Source organism: Gymnoscopelus braueri, assembly GCF_963280865.1.
Source record: "Gymnoscopelus braueri genome assembly, chromosome: 7".
In the NCBI taxonomy this organism is placed as follows: domain Eukaryota; kingdom Metazoa; phylum Chordata; class Actinopteri; order Myctophiformes; family Myctophidae; genus Gymnoscopelus; species Gymnoscopelus braueri.
Window position 1 is genome coordinate 6,392,307 of NC_137608.1, and position 19,619 is coordinate 6,411,925.

General features: G+C 45.3%; 1 protein-coding gene across 1 annotated transcript in view; it reads right to left on the reverse strand.

Annotated features, from left to right (window-relative positions):
- Window positions 1-19,619, reverse strand: part of edil3a (EGF-like repeats and discoidin I-like domains 3a) — a gene marked incomplete at its 3' end in the record, with an annotated part of 278,314 nt that overhangs the window by 205,343 nt on the left and 53,352 nt on the right. The window contains exon 2 of the mRNA XM_080433840.1: window positions 4,104-4,133. Within this exon, the coding sequence (XP_080289966.1) occupies window positions 4,104-4,133 (30 nt within the window). The remainder of the gene's footprint in view (window positions 1-4,103; window positions 4,134-19,619) is intronic.

A 19,619-nucleotide genomic window follows, 5' to 3' on the forward strand; every position in this document is an offset into this window, starting at 1 on the left:
TTCGGCAAATCTACAAATACATTGACATTCACCAATATATTTGTATAGTTGTTGTGAGCCATACATTTTGCACTATATGTTGGTGTGTTATCTGTAGCCTATCAAGCTGCAGATTGGGAACAGTTATGGTTCATAATAAAGATGTATTTGTTTCCCTGGCCCAAAAATATCAATATCAATATCAATACTGCAATGTAGAAATAAAATAAAAATAAATAAAAGTAAAAGTCCGGAATTCAAAATGTACTTAAGTGAAAGTACAAAAGTATTAGTATCAAAATGTACTTAAAGTACCTAAAGTAAAAAGTACTCATGTGTCCCATTTCAAAAAGTTTTCAAATGCATAAAAATCTTTTGAAAATAGCAGATCTACAAGCTCGATGCGACGCATTGTGAGCTTGTAGATCGGCTATTTTCAAATGGCTGAAATGTATATAAAGCTGAAGTGGTTTTGCAATAATAATCAATATATACAAAGTAACTAGTGACTAAAGTTTTCAAATAATTGTAGTGGAGTAAAAGTACAATATTTGCCTCTGAGATGTAGTGGAGTAGAAGTAAAAGTACTGACAATTGGAAAACTCCAGTAAAGTAAAAAAAATACCTCAAAATTGTACTTAAGTACAGTACTTGAGTTCATGTACTTAGTTACTTTACACCACTGGTGGGAATACATAACAATGAGAACAAAATAAAATCAATATGGTCGATCGGCCAAATTGTTATTTTAAACGTTGCATCAGCCCTGAATTTCCATATCGGTGCATCCCTATAAACTCCATCCCATATGAAGTATACTCCATCCCATAATATAATGTAACATCCATAATATTTAAGTAGCCTATGTACACTACATCCATAATAATAAAGTATGTCTCCTCTGGGGTTCCTGACATCCTCAGATCATTCTCGCTTCAGTACAGATCTCCAATCTGCTCTGATCTTTAAACGAGCTTGTTATGATAATCGTGGTGATGTTCACGCCATGTTGCGCGGTATACTAATGCTAGCAGCACTCCATGGGGACTGCATATATCTATCTATCTATATATATATATATATATATATATATATATATATATATATATATATATATATATATATATATATGCGTTCACACTGATGCTAATGGAGAGCGTTATGCTAATGCTAGCAGCGCTCCATGGGGACAGCATACATACGTTCACACTGATGCTAATGGAGAGAGTTTTATGCTAATGCTAACCGCTATGGTTCTATGGAGATGCGGTACCCTGCGGCCGGCCCCACAAACCAGTCACCAGGGTCCTTTACAATTACAAACCATGTACAGCTAACATATAGTTGCTGTCGGGCAGAAACCTTGTATTTGTACTTGTATATTTATTTTCATGCTTTTTTTAATGCCCTTCTTTGTCGTGTAAGAGTGTCATGCAAAAGGAGCAAAAGGAGCTGATCTACTAGTTCTATGCATTGATCAGTGGTGGAAAGTAACAAAGTACAAAAGTGTTGGTATAAAATGTACTTAAGGTATCAAAATGATAAAGTACTAATAATGCAGAATGTCCTGTTTAACCAAGTTTTCAAATGCATACAAATATTTTGAAAATAGCAGATCTACAAGCTCACAACGCGTCGCGACGCGTTGTGAGCTTGTAGATCGGCTATTTTCAAATGGCCAAAATGTATATAGGGTGGGTAATGTGTGTTTAATAATAATCAAAAACTACAAAGTAACAAACATTTTTTCTAATAATTGTAGTGGAGCAGTGTAGAAGTAAGAGTATAGTAAATTGGAAATACTCCAGTAAAGTCAAAGCACCTCAAAATTGTACTTAAGTACAGTACTTGAGTACATGCACTTAGTTACTTTCCACCACTGCATTCAGCGAACGATTCAAAATCCCAGACAAAAGGGACAAGATACGCTGAGAGACTTTTTTTGCGAGGCTGAAAACCACGTCGCTGATTGATGTTACTTTCAAGTCAATGGATTACAAGAGCACACATTATTACAGCACGGATGAGCGATGCAAAATGCATTCCTGCAACAGCACACACAGCATCTGCAAAACAAGAATTACATTCCGATTCTCCAATAACTGACTCAGAAATGAGTTTTCTCTTTTATTCCATTCTGTGTCACGATTGAGTTCTTTAAGAGTCAATTTGTGTTTGGCAGAGTGTGGAACCAAGCCTGGCTGAAGGGCGCCTGAACGGAACGCAACTATCTATTTTCCCCGACGTTTCTCAACGTCGGGTCCTGGGGACCACCAGGGGTCCAAATGGACCCTTAAAGGGATAGTTCACCCCCAAAATGACTCTTTTTCTATCGATGACCGGCAGTGGTTTTGGTAGGAGACACAAAGAGTCTCCTTTGTGTCTCCTACCGGAACCGCTGCCTACCGGTCCGCTGGTCATCAAATGATTGGCTTAGGAATGTGACAAAAACTAAAAGATATCAATGAATTCAAGTTTCCATAGGGTGACTAATCGATAGAAAAACATATTTTTGGGGGGCGAACTATCCCTTTAACGGGTCTCTAACTCTGACATTGTACAAAGTGGAACCAAATGGACCCTTGCGGTGTCTCCTAACACTTACAGCGTACGATTGGAACCTTACGGATTCATTTGGCTACATTCATTTGGTTTATATCATATATATATATATATATATCAAACCTCGGGGTCCATGAAATGGAAAATAATTGATGCTTTAAATCATTTAAAACAACCCACTACCCTACCCACTTTGAGAAACCATCATCTAATACAGACATAGAATAATATAGAAATAGACAATCTAATCCACTGTATGCATTATGTGACACAGCAACGCACATACTGTACATGCTGTATTTTCTCAACTGAAAACAACAAGCAGAACTGCCCTGGCTACGTATTTTTTCTCCCAAAAACTAACATAGCACTGTGCATGCTCACGGACATACATTAACGTTTATTAACTCTTTGACGAGATTTCTTGTCATATTTTGCTATGGCTTTTCAGTAGTTTTACACTAGATGGCACTGTTCGCTAACACTAACACATGAGTCACCATTTGACTCCCAGTGAAGCAATGAAGCAGCAAATCACGTGATCGCAAAAAAAACAGCCACAAAACAGCCACAATATTCTATGATTTTAGTGAAAACACTTGGAAATCGCTGGCAGTGGCTTAGCAAACAATGCTTTATTTCTGGCAGTCAGAGAGTTAACACGTTAACTTTAGACTAATCTCTCAAGAACAGATTCAGAGCTGCGCTTGAATCTGTCGGGAGCCCCGTTGAGAACCTATGCACATTGGCTGGGTGGGCGTGCCTTCAGATCAGGAAGCAGGCCGCGCTTTACCCAATCAAATGTAGTGGCCGGGATTTACATCTGTGCGCTCGCTTCCCACTGGAAACAAACCGAAACTCATTTAACAATAGCGTCCTCGAAGCCGACAAAACCACGGAAAGTTAGTAACATTTTAACTTGCTCTTTCATCATAGAAACAAGTGGGCTTATAACCAAAACGATCCATGTTCTTTGGGAGAAATGGTGTTAGTGGTCCGTGGAGAAATATTGTTAGTGGGAATGAAAACATAGGCGCACCACCGGAAGTGGAGGGCTGAGGGCAGACCAAAACCCCGTTTTCTAGTCAGCATAGGTCTACTTAATCACCAAAGAGTCAAATCAAAGGTGAAAAAAAACCGCAGAGGGCACTGTTTTTCCTTTCTTTTGACGATGGTTTCCCAGATTGACTTCAGACACACGCACGTTCATTAATCACAATCCGAGGCAAAAGTTTCAAATAGGTGTTACATTGATTTGAAGCCATAAGGCCCTGCCCTGCATCTAACGGAGGAAAGTTGAGGCAGAACTTCAAAGTATTTAGAAGCGTACACACACACACTCTGCTGAGCGGGCATGATCAATCAATCAATACTCGATCAATGAGGAAGAAGAGAAAGGCTAAGCTCCACGAATCAAAAGAGCTCTCTGTGTGTGTGTGTGTGTGTGTGTGTGTGTGTGTGTGTGTGTGTGTGTGTGTGTGTGTGTGTGTGTGTGTGTGTGTGTGTGTGTGTGTGTGTGTGTGTGTGTGTGTGTGTGTGTGGTGTACGTGTGTGCGTCTCACCTGCTGTAGTTGGTCTCTCACCTTCGGCTTCTGAGAAGAGAAGAGATACATGATATTAGTTCACTATATCAACATCAAACACCTGTGTCCTCAACAGGAAACACCTAGAGTATAGACCATATTCACACGGCGGCCATATTGGCATTTTGCATTGAAAAAACGGGGTGGCAACGGGGTGGCATTTAATTAACTTAATAGCAAAATGGCCGCCGTGTGAATATGGTCTATTCAGGAGTTAGTCACATTGCCTGTGTCCGTTCCCTATCGCTTACTACAGTCACACATCTAAAAACACTCTCCTAGCTCCGAACGGAGGTGACAGAACAAAGTGGCCGAGGGTTTGACATGCATAGAATAGGAAATGCAAATATCCATTAAAGGGATATTTCCCTTTCAAACATGTTTGGAGTCATTTTAACATGCACCCCAGACAGTTTTTAAGTTGCTTGATGCATTATTTAGATACCGTATTTGATGTTCATTTGATCAGGTACATTCTCTTCCTAAACGTTGTAACTTTAAATATATTTTTTTAACCATGTTAAATTCATTGAAAACACACGTCCCTTTTTCAGGTGTCCTTCTTATATGTGATTTCATTTTTTTATTTAGTATGTTCTAAATCTTTTTTTCGTCTTTAAAAAAGATATGACCGTTGGCTCTTCTGCACTCGGTCTGCTCTTTTGTACCCCTACACCAATTCACCAAAAATAGCTGATCTACAAGCTTGTTGTGATTTTGTAGATGTGCTATAATGTTCTCCCCAAAATAGGGATGCTAGGGTTCAAGTTGTAAAAAATGAATTAAACAAAATCCCATCACATAAAGATTTGTCGCCACCCCCTGTAGTAACTCAGAGGACCCCCTGTTGAAGACCCATGCTTTAAAACCAAACATCCAGTGACTGGAGCTGAACCGAAGTGTTTTGACAAACTCTCTACACACACACACACACACACACACACACACACACACACACACACACACACACACACACACACACACACACACACACACACACACACACACACACACACACACACACACACACACACAGTGGAGCAGATGGTTCACACTCAGAGGGCGTTTGGTCGTAAATCTCCCGCTGAGCAGCCAGAGAGCAGCGAGGGAGAGACCAATGACTTAGATGTTTGTTCTGAGAGATATCGCCACTGTATGCCCAAAACTGTTACTTTTCAGGAAATGAAAAAATTATAACAATAATAATGAAGAAACTGTGTTCCAATTGAACCAATGCAGTTAGTCACAAGCTCTTGTTAATGCTTTTCATTGGTTGAATATTCATAAAACCTGCACAGACACAAAGGGATATTTCACTTTCTGTTTTGTAACTTCAAACTCCATTTGAACCATGATAGATTCATCAAAAACACCCGTCCTTGGTTATGGTGACTCACCCTGCCCTCCTAATGCGTGAGGGGGCCGTGTTTTTCCGATTACTTTTTTCATTTATTTTATTTAAATTTTTTATTGTATTTTATTTTTTTCATTTTCCCCAAAAAATATTTAAAATAAATGAAAAAAGTAATTGAAAAAACACGGCCCCCTCACGCATTAGGAGGGCAGGGTGCACCAGGGTGAGTCACCAGAACCAAGGACGGGTGTTTTTGATTAATTGATCTAACATGGTTAAAATGGAGTTTGAAGTTACAATGGGTTTGTATAGGAAGGGGGCGTGTCTGATAAAATGAATATCAAATATCTAAATAATTAATCAAGCAACTTAAAAACTGTCTGGGGGGTTCACAAAGGCCTGAGTAGATGATAAAATGACCAAAAGTTTTTTTGAAAGTGAAATATCTCTTTAACCACTTAATCACATTGTGATGTTTTGTGAGCTTGTGGATCGGCTATTATAGCCAGTGGTGTAAAGTAACTAAGTACATTTACTAAGTAAGTAACTAAGTACTGTACTTAAGTACAGTTTTGAGGTACTTTTACTTTACCGGAGTAGTTCCAATTGTCTATACTTTTACTTCTACTCCACTACATCTCAGAGGCAAATATTGTACTTTTACTGCACTACAATTATTTGAAAACTTTAGTTATTATAGCATAGCTCCGTAAGGTACTTACTATGGGATATCATCGCCCCCTGGCGATCATACAGAGCACACACAGACTCCCGAATTCAATTTCCTATTGGAGTAGGGTCGTGTGACGCAAAACACCGGCCGGTGGTGGTATAAATACCACTGCGTCATATGAGCTCGTTCTCTTCTTCCACTCTGCTTACGCAACTGCGCACGAGCCGAACTAGCACGGAGAAAACTTGTCGAATTCCAACACAACCCAAAGCGAGGGCATAGGCGTTCCACTCTACGGGTGTTTCGTAAATCAGTTTTCAGCTCTCAACTCTCCGAGTTCCTTCGAATTATTTACTCTTATTATTACTTTCTTTCCTATCCTCTCCGTTTTCTCGCCACGAGGCGAAAGCTAAGCTACGCTAAGTCTTAAACAAGCAGCTAGGCTAGCTACCTAGCCTCCTTTGTTGTTTGTTTGCCTCGTGCTCGACGGAGAAAGGAAAGATTAGAGGCGCCTCGTCCATGCGCCATGCGAGGATGTGAATACCTCGTAGCTGCGGACGATGACCACCGCCTCTGCCTGTCCTGCTTGGGGACTAACCACGCCTGGCTCGCCCGTAACCGAGACGACGAACTCGGGTGCGACCCCTGCAGGAGCTTCTCTGAGGCCCAGTTGGAGCGACGCCTGGCCAGGGCCGCCTCGCTAGCTGCCTCAGGTAACGGCTGTGTTAGCCCCGAGGCGCCGCCCGCCAAAGCACCAAGGGCGCCGGCGGCTAGCACTAGCCTGGGGGCCATGGGCCCTCCTCTCTACTCGGCCCCACGTTCCAGTGGAGCCATCAGCAAGGTCCGGGATGAGGAGGCCTTAAGGACCACCTCCTCAACCCCGGACCCAGACGCCGCTGCCGAGGCCGTCGGGCCGTCTCAAGACAGCGACTTCCTCATCTTCTCCCCCACCACCTCCATCGCCGCCTGGGGAGACACTGCCAACCCGGACTTCGGCAGTGACTTCGGCAGTGACTTCGACGGCGCCGAGGAGGACGACGAAGGCCTCGTCGCGGTGGCGGACGAGGATGGGGACGTAGGCCTCACATCCTACCAGCAGTCACAGGAGGTGACGATGATCAGCCCGGTTCCTCCTGTGCCTGCACGAGAGACGGCGGTGACCCCGGAGATTCCTGGCCAGGCGAGGATATCCGAGGAGGCCGTCTCCGTCGTGCTCAAACGGGCGATCGCCTCGCCAGATGCGGCCTGGCGCAGCCCATGGAGCCAACGAAGCTGTCCGTCGGGGTCCCCATACCGGGCTTCCAAGGTTTGACCCCCCGCCCCCCTTGAGCAATCGAGTCCAAGTTGCTTCCAGAAGCCTGCGGCGTCAGGGACGCGGTGCAGTTCTCCTGGGCGGTCAGGAAAGAGCCGGAGAGACTGGGGTTTGTCTCCGACATCCTGACTGGGGCCGACCTGGGGGTCTCAGACACAGCGGTGGATGTGCACTCCGCTTCACTCGACGATGCAGTGGAGCTCGCGAGGATAGTCCAGCTCGCGATTCTCTGTTCCTGCAACGCGCTGATGTGGACGGGCCGAGCCATGGCTCTCACGGCGGACCTGGAGAGACTCCAGTGGCTCGACCTAGCCGCTGGGTGCAAGGCCATACTGACTACGGGTCTCCGTGGCCTACCACTCAAAGCCGGCAACCTGTTTAACACCGCAGCCGACCTGATCACCAGGACCAAGGCAGCGGAGAAACAGCTCGAGGAGACAGCCGCAGGCCTCCTCTCACTACCCACCGTCCCCACTGTGGCCAGGCCGGGTGGCAAGCGCGCCTCTGGACGCAAGCGTGGCGCGTCCAAGGCATCCAGCTCCTGGGAGCGTCCTCAAGGCTTTTTCGGCGCTCAGGATGTCAGGCGCAAGGATGAGAAACACGCTCCACCTCCTACACCTTCGCCTAGACCACAACGCAAGGACAGCGGGCCTAGTCGCAGGGGGAGGCAGCCGAAGTGACACTCATCGCCCGACTATCGGGCCCCCAGCTGATTACCCCGTCACAGCCTCTTGGCCGGCATCTTGCGGGGTCAGCTTCCCACTTGGGAAAAAGAACTGGCGCTTTCCATGCCCAACCGGACGGAGTCGAGGACCAGTCCACCGGTGCAAAGAGACTAAGAAAGACGATAAAGACAATGAATACGGTTCAAAGTCATGTGTGCCTATTTCGTTCTCAAGTGATGAGTGTACAAAATGTGCTTCCTGTGTGTGGAATAAATCTATTGCCAAAATCGCAAATGCCCATTTTTTCCCATGTCATGCAAAGTCAAGACAGCATATTTCCCGGAGGGAAACACTGTCCTCTGCAATCATTCATGAGCCCTCAGTGTTCTCCATGTCCCCTAACCAGTCAGGACGACATCCCAAACACTGTAGGGACAAATACTGTGCATGCTGTAAACATGATGAGTCAATCGCAGGTAGAGAAACCTTTGCTAATGAATCAAATGTCTCAAATGCTTTGTGTAAAAAGGGGGTTCTCTGTGGACAAAACTTTAATTCCATCTGCATCTCTGCAGTACCTTTTTCCGTCCGGCAGAGGGCGGCAAAACGCCTCTGGGGCTCGGAAAGGGCACAACATGGCCGCCTCTCTCAGCCGCCCCAAAATGGCGGCAGAGAGGCGGAAGTTTACGTCACAGAGAACCCCGGTGTTACACCAGCGAAGCTCCCCAAGGGGAACACTAGTTTCGCTCCGGGTAAAAACACCGCACGACAGGTCCGTTCCCCTCGACCTCACCAACATGGCGGGCGAGGTGCAACGGAACTCACATCAACAAACCCCGGTGTTACTCCATCAGCACTCCCCGAGGGGAGTTGCGGTCCGGGCAGACACAACAACGAGGGTTGGTTCCGAGGTTACGTCACGCAGAGCGACAGCGTCTCACGTTCCCATGGGCCATCCCATGGGCCATTAGCCCAGATAGCGCTAGCAAGCAATGCTACAGGGCGGATGTCGACGGTGTGTGGGATTCCCCGTCTACGTCACGGGCTCCCCCGCTGTCGAACGGTCAGAACCCGTCGGGGCAGATGACGTCAACAGCTCCCACCTTCCCCTTGAATCCCCTCGCTCAATGTTTTTCCAAATGGAAAGCGTGCGCACCGAATCCTTGGTACTATGTACCGTACTAAAAGGATACAGGTTGCAATTCATGAGCAAACCTCCACTAACAACCAATGTAGTGTTCTCCCGTGCGTCAGGCCAAGCGGCCATAACACTGAGGGAAGAGGTTCTGGCTCTCCTGAGCAAGGGCGCAATCAGGGAATTATCTCCGGATCAGAACCGAATGGGTTTTTATTCGGAGTACTTCCTGGTGAAAAAGAAGGGGGGGGGGGCGTAAGACCTATTCTGAACCTCAAGGGTTTGAAGGTTTCTAAAAGTTTTCAACTTTCGTATGCTCACAACGGCGACGTTGTTGAAAACAATACGACAAGGAGATTGGTGGACGAGTATAGACCTCAAGGATGCCTATTTTCACGTCCCAATCTACCCGCCGCACCGCAAGTTCCTGCGCTTTGGCTACGAAGGGAAGGTGTACGAATACACGGTGCTCCCTTTTGGCATGTCACTGACCCCCCGGGTGTTCGTGAAATGCACAGAGGCGGCGATAGCTCCGCTGCGTCAGCACGGTCTGCGTCTGGCGACGTACATAGACGATTGGCTGCTGGCAGCGGAGTCGAGGGAACAGGTAGCGCGGCACACAGAGATGGCCATTGCGCACCTGCAGTCCCTAGGGTTCACAATCAACGTTCAGAAGAGCGTTTTGATTCCATCCCAACAAGCCACCTTCGTGGGGATATCCTTGGATTCCACCATAATGGTGGCGCGCCTGTCCCAAGACAGGATAGCGAGCTTCTTGGCATGTGTGCGCTCCATGAGCCTGGGGCGCAGGGTCACGTACAGAACATGCATGCAAGCCGCGGCGGGTCTCATGGCTTCGGCCATTCATCTGATCCAGCTGGGCAGATTCTGCATGAGACCTTTCCAGAGATGTATGCGGTCTCTGAGGATACCGCATTCCTTGGGCTCTCGGAAGGTGGTAGTGTCACCACGCTGTGTAATGTCACTCCAACAGTGGACACAGGCGACTTTCTTGTCCAAAGGGGTCAAGATAGGCGCTGTAGTGTCCTGGACGCCAGCCTCTCCGGTTGGGGGGCTGTCTACGAAGGCTACTCAGCCCAGGGGTTGTGGGACTCCTCCGAGAGGAGAGCCCACATCAACTACCTGGAGTTGCTGGGGGCTTCCTCGCTCTCAAACATTTCGAGAGCCACATCGTGGGGTGCAATGTCCTGGTCAGAACGGACAATACCACAACGATGTGTTATGTCAACAAACAAGGGGGTTCCCTTGTGTTGGACAGGCTAGCACGCGAGCTGACGCTCTGGAGCGTACAACGCTTGGCACGGCTGCGCGCCGTCCACCTGCCGGGCCACCTGAACAGCGGGGCGGACCTGCTGTCCAGAGGGGGGCTCCGGTACGAGGATTGGTCGCTGTGCCAGAGAGCCGTGGATCTGATCTGGGCCCGGTTCGGCCGGGCCCAGGTCGATCTGTTTCGGTTCTGCTGGTAGCACCAGCATGGGGCACGTGGAGGTCGGAGATCTCTCCCCTCCTCTACGACGAGCCGTGGCCTCTCGCCCTGTTCAGAGACCTTCTGAGACAAGGCGGAGACGAGATTTACCACGAGCACCCCCAGACTCTGGATCTGTGGGTTTACCCCGTGAGAGGTCGAGTCTAGCCTCGCAAGGCCTGCCCCCTGCAGTGGTAGCCACTATACAGGGGGCTAGGGCGGATTCTACCAGACGTCAATACGACGTTAGGTGGAATATGTTTGAGACATGGTGCCTGGAGCAATCACCTCCGGTGGTGGCTTTTCAGGCCCCTGTGAGAAGCGTTCTGGTCTACCTGCAGGACAGGTTGGACCAGGGTTTGGCTTTCTCTACCATCAAGGTGTACCTGGCAGCCATCTCCGCTTGCCACGGTAGATTTGATGGCCAGTCGGTGGGCGCGCACTGGCTGGTGCGACGGTTTATGACCGCCGCCAGGCGTGCTAGGCCAGTGAACAGACCTTTGTTTCCTAACTGGGACCTGACTGTGGTGCTGGACGCACTGTGTCGGCCCCCCTTTGAGCCTCTTGAAATGTTGGATCTGAAGATCGTGAGTTTCAAAACGGTGCTCCTGGTGGCCCTTTGTACGGCAAAACGCGTTGGTGACATGCAAGCGCTCTCTGTGAGCGAGGAATGCATGTGGTTTTCAGACGACGGCAAGAGGGTTTTGTTGAAACCCAACTTGGCGTTTGTGTCTAAAACCGGCGCGGTTGCCAGGGCCCCGGTGGAACTGGGGGCTTTCCATCCTCCGCCGTTCACTTCGGCAGAGGATGAACGATTGCACTGTCTCTGTCCAGTAAGGGCCTTAAGGCTCTACTGTCAGAGGACGGCGGTCGGCCGTGAGTCGTCTCAGCTTTTCGTCTCCTTTGGCTGGGGTCAGAGGAAGGCGGTGGCTAGACCGACTCTGTCCAGATGGATCGTGGAGGCGATTCGGTTGGCATATGTGAGTAGCGGGGCCGCTGTCCCGTTGGGACTGCGGGCCCACTCTACTCGGGGTGTTGCTGCATCTTGGGCCCTCTACAAAGGGGTGTTGATGCAGGAAATATGCTCTGCAGCTAACTGGTCGTCTCCCTTGACCTTTGCATCTTTCTACAGCCTGGACGTGGCGGCATCCGAGATGGCGCGCACGGTCTTGGGTGTAGCGGCTGGCTCAAGTTAGGTGGACACAGGCATGCCGGGCGGCATGTGGTTCCTTCCTACTGGTGAGCAACAGCTGTTTTCAGGGCAGGGAATGCGGGGCATGCCTGGGGGCATGTTCTCTTTCCCTGCCTGGCTGGCCTTTCCGGCCTTCAAGGTTAGGTAACATAAACATGCCTGGTGGCATGTGGTTTCCTACTACTTGTGGGCAGCAGCCGGTGCAGGGGGAATGCGAGCCATGCAGGCATGTTTCTCTTTCCCTGCCGGGCTGACATTCCAAGCCCTCTCTAGACCTGCTAGGCATGGCCTGGGAGGAGGAGACCTTGGTTTCTCTGTCACGGGCCGGTCAAACCGGGGGTCTGGTCGGGCTGGTGACTAGGGACAGGACTTATGTCTGTCAAGGTCTTGCCATAAATCGTTTCACTTCCTGACCCGAAGGGTCAGGGTTGCCTGGGGGCCATGGTCTTGCCGGGGGCGGGACCTGTGGCCTTGGGCAAGTGTTTGGGTAGGGTTGGTGAGCATGGGCTCCCCGGGGGACGTTTATGTGTCCCATAGTAAGTACCTTACGGAGCTATGCTATAATAACCCTAGGTTACGTATGTAACCCAGGTTTTATTAGTAGCGTAAGTAAGGTACTTATGTTCTTTACCCCCTCTGTGCGCAGTGTGGCGTGCAGAGTGGAAGGTTTCAGAGAACAAGCTCATATGACGCAGTGGTATTTATACCACCACCGGTCGCCGGTGTTTTGCGTCACACGACCCTACTCCAATAGGAAATTGAATTTGGGAGTCTGTGTGTGCTCTGTATGATCGCCAGGGGGCGATGATATCCCATAGTAAGTACCTTACTTACACTACTAATAAAACCTGGGTTACATACGTAACCTAGGGTTACTAGTTACTTGGCAGATATAAATTATTACATTATAAAACATACATTAACCACTTTAGCCCTATTTTATACATAGGCTATTTGAAAATAGCCGATCTACAAGCTCCCAACGCGTCGCATCGTCGCATGTCCAGCCACACGGCTTTGATGAGTAAAGGGCTTTTATTACATTTGGGCTAGAGACATTAAAATACACCAAGTACAAATACTTTTGTACTTTTACTCAAGTACACTTTGAATTCCGGACTTTTTCTTGTAACAGAGTACTTCTACATTGCAGTATTGATACTTTTACTTAAGTAAAACATCTGAGTACTATTTCCACCACTGATTATAGCAACTTTTGTATGATGGCGTAGGGCATTAACCCCCCTCCGCCAGGAAAAACAAGAAAGAGTTGAAAGATGGAGAAAGTTTTCTGCCCGACAGCAACGATATGGAGAAATAAACGGCCAAACCACAAACCGCACCCAGAGCTTTGCTTTGAAGGGGAAGCAGCGCCTCAGAACTGATAACATAAAGTCAAATGTGAAGAGCTCGCACAAAGCATCTCTTGCATCGCAATGGCGGACAAAGTACTCAGAACTGGATCAAAGTATAGAGATACTCCTGGTCAAATATTACTCAACTACAAGAGAAAGATATTTCCAAAAGGCATCAAACATTCAGGTCCAGCCACTCAGGCTTTGATGAGTAAAGGGCAGTGGTGCAAGTAAATAAGTACATTTACTCAAGTGCTGTACTTGAGTACAGTTTTGAGGTACTTCTACTTTACTGGAGTTGTTCCAATTTTCAATACTTTTACTTTTACTCCACTACACCTCAGAGGCAAATATTGTACTTTTACTGCACTACAATGAATCGAACACTTTAGTTACTAGTTAGGCCTACTTTGCAGATATAAATTACACACATAATGTTATTATAAAACACACATTAACCACTTTATTTTACACTTTATTTTATACCTAGGCTATTTGAAAATAGCCGATCTGCTATTTTCAAACATGTTAGTACTTTTACTTTTGGTACTTTAAGTACATTTTGATACCAATACTTGTGTACTTTATTAATTCCGGACTTCTGCTTGTAACAGAGTACTTCTACATTGCAGTATTGATACTTTCACTTAAGTAAAACATTTCAGTACTTTTTCCACCACTGTCCAAAAGGCATCAAACATTCATGTCCAGCCACACGGCTTTGATGAGTAAAGGGCTTTTATTACATTTGGGCAAGAGACATTAAAATACACCAAACGCGCCTTCAGGGTGTAATGAAACAAAGGGACACAGCGTGTCTCTCTTCTACAAGGGGAAGTTGCTCTGTCAAATACTCTACTTTGTGCTAATATTTCCCAGCAAATTTCAAAACAATAGCAGTAATGTGACACGTTATTTCCACTATTATTTGAAGTAGGGCTCAAGTGCTTAATTCACAATGTACTCTTTCACTTCCTAGAATGGAGTGGAGTCAAAATGACAATATTTGTCTTTGAAACGTACTGGAGTGAAACTCCTTCCCCGCTATACCAGCAGTTATCAGTCACTGGAGTAGTGTGGTGGTGTTTGCCTGCAGAAACACACTGCCATCTCGCTGTATTTTGGTGTTTTCACCGTTTGTTTTGCAGTGGTGTAAAGAAACTAAGTATATTTACTCAAGTACTGTACTTAAGTAAAATGTTGAGGTACTTTGACTTTACTGGAGTATTTCCAATTGTCTGTACTTTTACTTCTAGTTCTACTCCACTACATCTCGGAGGCAAATATTGTACTTTTACTCCACTACACTTATTTGAAAACTTTAGTTACTAGTTACTTTGCAGATATCAATTATTACATTATAAAACATACATTAACCACTTTAGCCCCATTTTATGCCTAGGCTATTTGAAAATAGAGCTTGTAGATCGGCTATTTTCAAACATTTTAATACTTACAAACATTTGAATACTTTTTTTTTTTTTGCATTTTTGTTCTTAGTTTTTAACCTTTTTAACTAGTTTTTCCCTAATAAAGTTGTTCTTATTTTGTTTCCGTTTCCTGTAAAGTGACTGAGTATCTAGCAAAGCACTATATATTTGAATATTATGGGTAAAAAAAACAATTATTATGAAAACGCAGGGCAAAGTTACATACCATGCCTTTAACTATGAGAGCGTACAAATGGAACCCGTCAGGACCGCCTCGTTGTCCCCGAACCGCACATTGAGAACCGAGTGATGTAAATTTAATGACTGCTTTGGAGATTGAAAGAACCACAGCAACACCAAACACGCGTCTGAAGTGGCTTTCCATTCTAACTCAACTCATTTGAAGTGCCTTTGAAAAGCTAAGGACAAAACGGTGAATTATAGTAAAATATAATCAAGCCGTATTGCTCTTATATTGCCCAGTTGTCGAATGAAGTTTGCTCAAGAGATGTGGCCTCCTCCAGAGCTCTCACCACCGTTTTACCAGCTGTCATGAAACAGTCGTTTGGCAGACGACTGATGACTTTCATCTGAAGACACTTTTATGGGAAAACCGTCTCGTTTTTTACTGACCTAAAACCAGCTGTGTTCTACTGTGCGCTCCAGGCAGCACTATATGACTACTGGGAGAAGTACTCCAAAGTCCTTTAAAGGCATAGTATAGGCTATCTCTGCTGTCCGGCAGAAACCAGCTAAATCCAAATTTTTCATTAAAAAAAAAAAAAAAAAAAAAAAAGTTAGGAGGATTTGTTCATCATTGATAAGAACAGCTGAATGGACCTCCAAGCTCACAATGAGGTTGGAGGTCAAAAGGGGGTGGAGCCTGGAGTCAGCTAAACCAGCTAACTCCACCCCCCTTTGGTGGTTTAGCAGAAAGTTTGAGGATCCAATGGAGTTAGCTGGTTTTGCCAGAAGCGCTTTTTAATACTTTGCATTCGTTCAATATTTGTTTTACCACACAGACGTAAAGGGTTTTCAATAGCACTGATTTATGGGGGAAAAAATGCAAAAGTCAGAATGTAGTTTGCTGGTTTCTGCCTGACAGGCTAGAGGTTTTAAAACCTTTTCATATCAAGGTCCATTATGTATTCGGCATTTGAGCCACGGAACGACCGTTTGATGAGATTTAGACTGCATAAAATGCAGATGTTTAACAATAATTTAACTCTTGAGAGTGTAACATTTTATGCCCCCAAGAGTTAAAGATCTATAAGGGTCCATTTGGTTTCATGTTATGCTCTCAAGAGTTAAAGATCTATATGGGTCCATTTGTCTCCGCCCCCTCAGCCAAAAGTACACCCTGCGTATGTCACTGATCACATGACCTCAATCAATTATCCAGTTCTAGGCCACATAGAAGGGGCGGGGGGACTTTTTTCTTATTTCAGCTTTAAGGTGTATTAAAGACATAGTTCAATGTTGAAAATGAGTGGTATGCTCCTTTAATTAACGAAAATAACGAGATAGGAGGTTTCTGCCAGATATTATGTTTGCTCTCCCTCTCTTTTCCCCTTTCCTTTCCTGGAAAACAAGGCAATGATGGAGCTTACGCAAAAAAACAAATTTCACCCACTGATTTACACCTGTAAGGCTGGTATGATGTGACAAATACAACTGATTCTGTATCTATTTTTTGGTCAGTCCAAGCGGTCACAGATTCACTCAGTATGTCGCTTTGAGTAAATGTACTTAGTTCCTCTCCACCGGTGCACTCAGCACGGGGTCACGGCTAGAGATCGAGACTCATCAATCTGTGAAAGCGGGACGTTTCCACAAAGATTACGTCAATCAGATTACTTCACATAGTTCCTCCTGTATCTTCTTGGAGGTGCTGTTCTATACTCCTCTGCGCCGTGATAAGCACACGGTGGAAAGTAACCATGTACATCTACTCCAATACTGTACCTAGGTACAGTTTTGAGGTACTTTTACTTTACTGGAGTATTTCCATTTTGCCAATACTTCTACTGCACTACATCACCGGGGCAAATATTGTACCTTTTTACTCCACGGCAATTATTTGACAGGTTTAGTTACTAGTTAGTTTGTAGATTTATAATGCATTACACCACTTATTATGGCCTATTTTATATGTCGGCTATTCAAAAATAGACGATCTACAAGCTCGCAACGCAACAGCATGGGACGGGCGTGTTGTGAGCTTGCAAATCAATACATGTTTTAAATAGTTTGACAAATGTAGATTTTTTTTTTTACTGTAAGCACATGTTGATATACTATACAATACTTTTGTAAAAAAGTAAAATTATGAATACAGGCCTTTTTTACAAAGTAGGCTAGCCTATATTTATTACACTATAATGTTGATACTTTTACAGTATCCCATTCAATCCGGGAACGCATCTGTGTCATTTTAGATTTTGTAGCTATAACCATTATCTTATACTTTGCCTATTCAAAAAATAGCAGATCTACGCTATGAGCTTGTAGATCTGCAATTATTTTTTTTAATCTTGACAATTTGTGCAAATCTATATATTTATAAATACAATATGTATTATATTTTTTTAAAGGGAACATTTTTGACTCAAAATCTTTGCTTCTGGGGGGTCCCTGGAACAAAATGTTTTGAGATGAGGGTCCGCGGCAAAATACATACAATTGTGGTGGTCCTTAGCATGAAGAAGTTTGAGAACCACTGATATTATAGCAACATACGTTTTTTTCAGAAAACTGTTAGGATTTAGAAGACATTTTGTAGATATGCGTTCCCGGTCTTAAAGGGTTAAAGTCCAAAATGGGAACTACTTCTCCACCACTGGTCGTGATAAGGCTCTGTGTCCCGGGGCAGATTGGTTTAATCGGACGGAAGGACGGACGGACGGATGGCCGGGGGGATATGGAGGGGGATATGGAGGGGGGTTACTGGGGGGGGGATAAACCGTCCCTAATCTAAATGGGAGCCAGCAGGTGTGTGGGACAGCGGGCTGATTTCACCTCAAGGTGTTCAGGAGAGATAGTGCCTGGCATGTCCACATCCCTGCTGTCAGGCTCAAAGCCTCGTATGTCCCCCAAACCCTGACTTTTATTTCAGTGAAATGGGAGGGGAGAGAAAAAGAACATGTGTTCAGAATGGATCCATACACCAATATAGTTATTATTATTTAGCCACAAGCTCTTGATAAGACTTTTCATTGGTTTAATATTTATAAAACCCCACTGAAACACTTATCAAACACTTTCACGTATTGTTTTTTCATTTCATTTTTATTGCGGAAAAAGCCAATCAACGAGCTCATAGATCGTCTTTTTCCGCTAGTGTTCTGGAACATACTTTTGCGACAAAGTAAGGCATTCATTTCGAAAAAAAAGAGAAAAAACGTAAAAAGATAAAACATGGAAATAAAAGGTTTCCGCAAGATGTGTACGTTGGCTATTCAAAAACAGCACACACACACACACACACACGCACACACGCACACACGCACACACGCACACACACACACACGCACAAACGCACACACACACACGCACATCAGTATGCACATCCGTGCGTATCTACTTGCACCTGTATCGCTGTGCTGCTATGACACCTGCATTTCCACAGGCATCAATGAATGTCCATCTATCTATATCTACTGTGCACACATGCACATATATGAATATATTATATATTCAGACACACACACACACACACACACACACACACACACACACACACACACACACACACACACACACACACACACACACACACACACACACACACACACACACACACACACACACACACACACACACACACACACAGACAGACAGACAGACGCAATAACAGAGTGGAACGCAGATGGCCCACAGCAGATGATAAGCGTAACTTGGGTGGGTTTGGGGGGGCGTATATGGCTGTCACCGGGCACCAGGCTAACACAGTGTCGTACCCCCCCAGGGTGACCAAGCTTGAAGTGCACCCCCCCCCCCCTCCTCCTTCCACTTTACATGTAAACAAGACGAAAAGGGTATATCGTCGGGTGGGAACCTCATATGTCCAAAACTGTGACTTTTCAGGATTCAAATGCACAAATTCAAAAGCACCAAAAGCAGCAGATCTACAAGCTCGAAACGTGGCGCGAAGCTTGTAGATCTGCTGCTTTTGATGCTTTTGTGTGACGCTGTAGTATGATCAAGTAGGTGTTAATGTATGACAAAAAAACACAAAAAGTTTACATATGTAGATAAGAGGTTTCTGCCCGACGGCAACGGTATAACAAACTAATAGCTAAAGCACAGTTCACCATACATAGTCAGTGTCGGTGGAAACCATGTAGGTCCAAAACCGTTCCTTTTGTATTATTTAAAAAACACGATTTAAAATAGTGAAAATAGCCGATCCAGCTCACTGAGCTTGTAGATCGGCTATTTTTTCACTACTTTTGTGTGACACTCTCGTTTGATGAATTAGGGCATTTATTTGACGAAAAAAAACTAAAAAGTTGAACTACGGAGATAAGAGGTTTCTGCCCGTCATGCGACGTTATGACTTTAATGTCGTACATCGTGCTTTGCTGACTAATAAAGTATTCAATCACTCAAAGCCATAGATAGACATGGGCCTAACACATACCACACTGGCCCCTTTACACTGATGCTCACATCAGAATGCAACTCGCATCCCCATGCAACGTGTCATGAAATATCATTATTCCTATCATAAATGGACTGTCTGGGGACTACATGCAAAACCATTACACAAGGTATCTAAAAAAAGTAATTGCAAACGTTCTCTCTCTCTCTCACTCTCTCTCTCTATCGTATAGCATACTATGCCATTCAGCAGAGGGTCAGGAAAAAGAGAAACATATCCAATGAACGGCA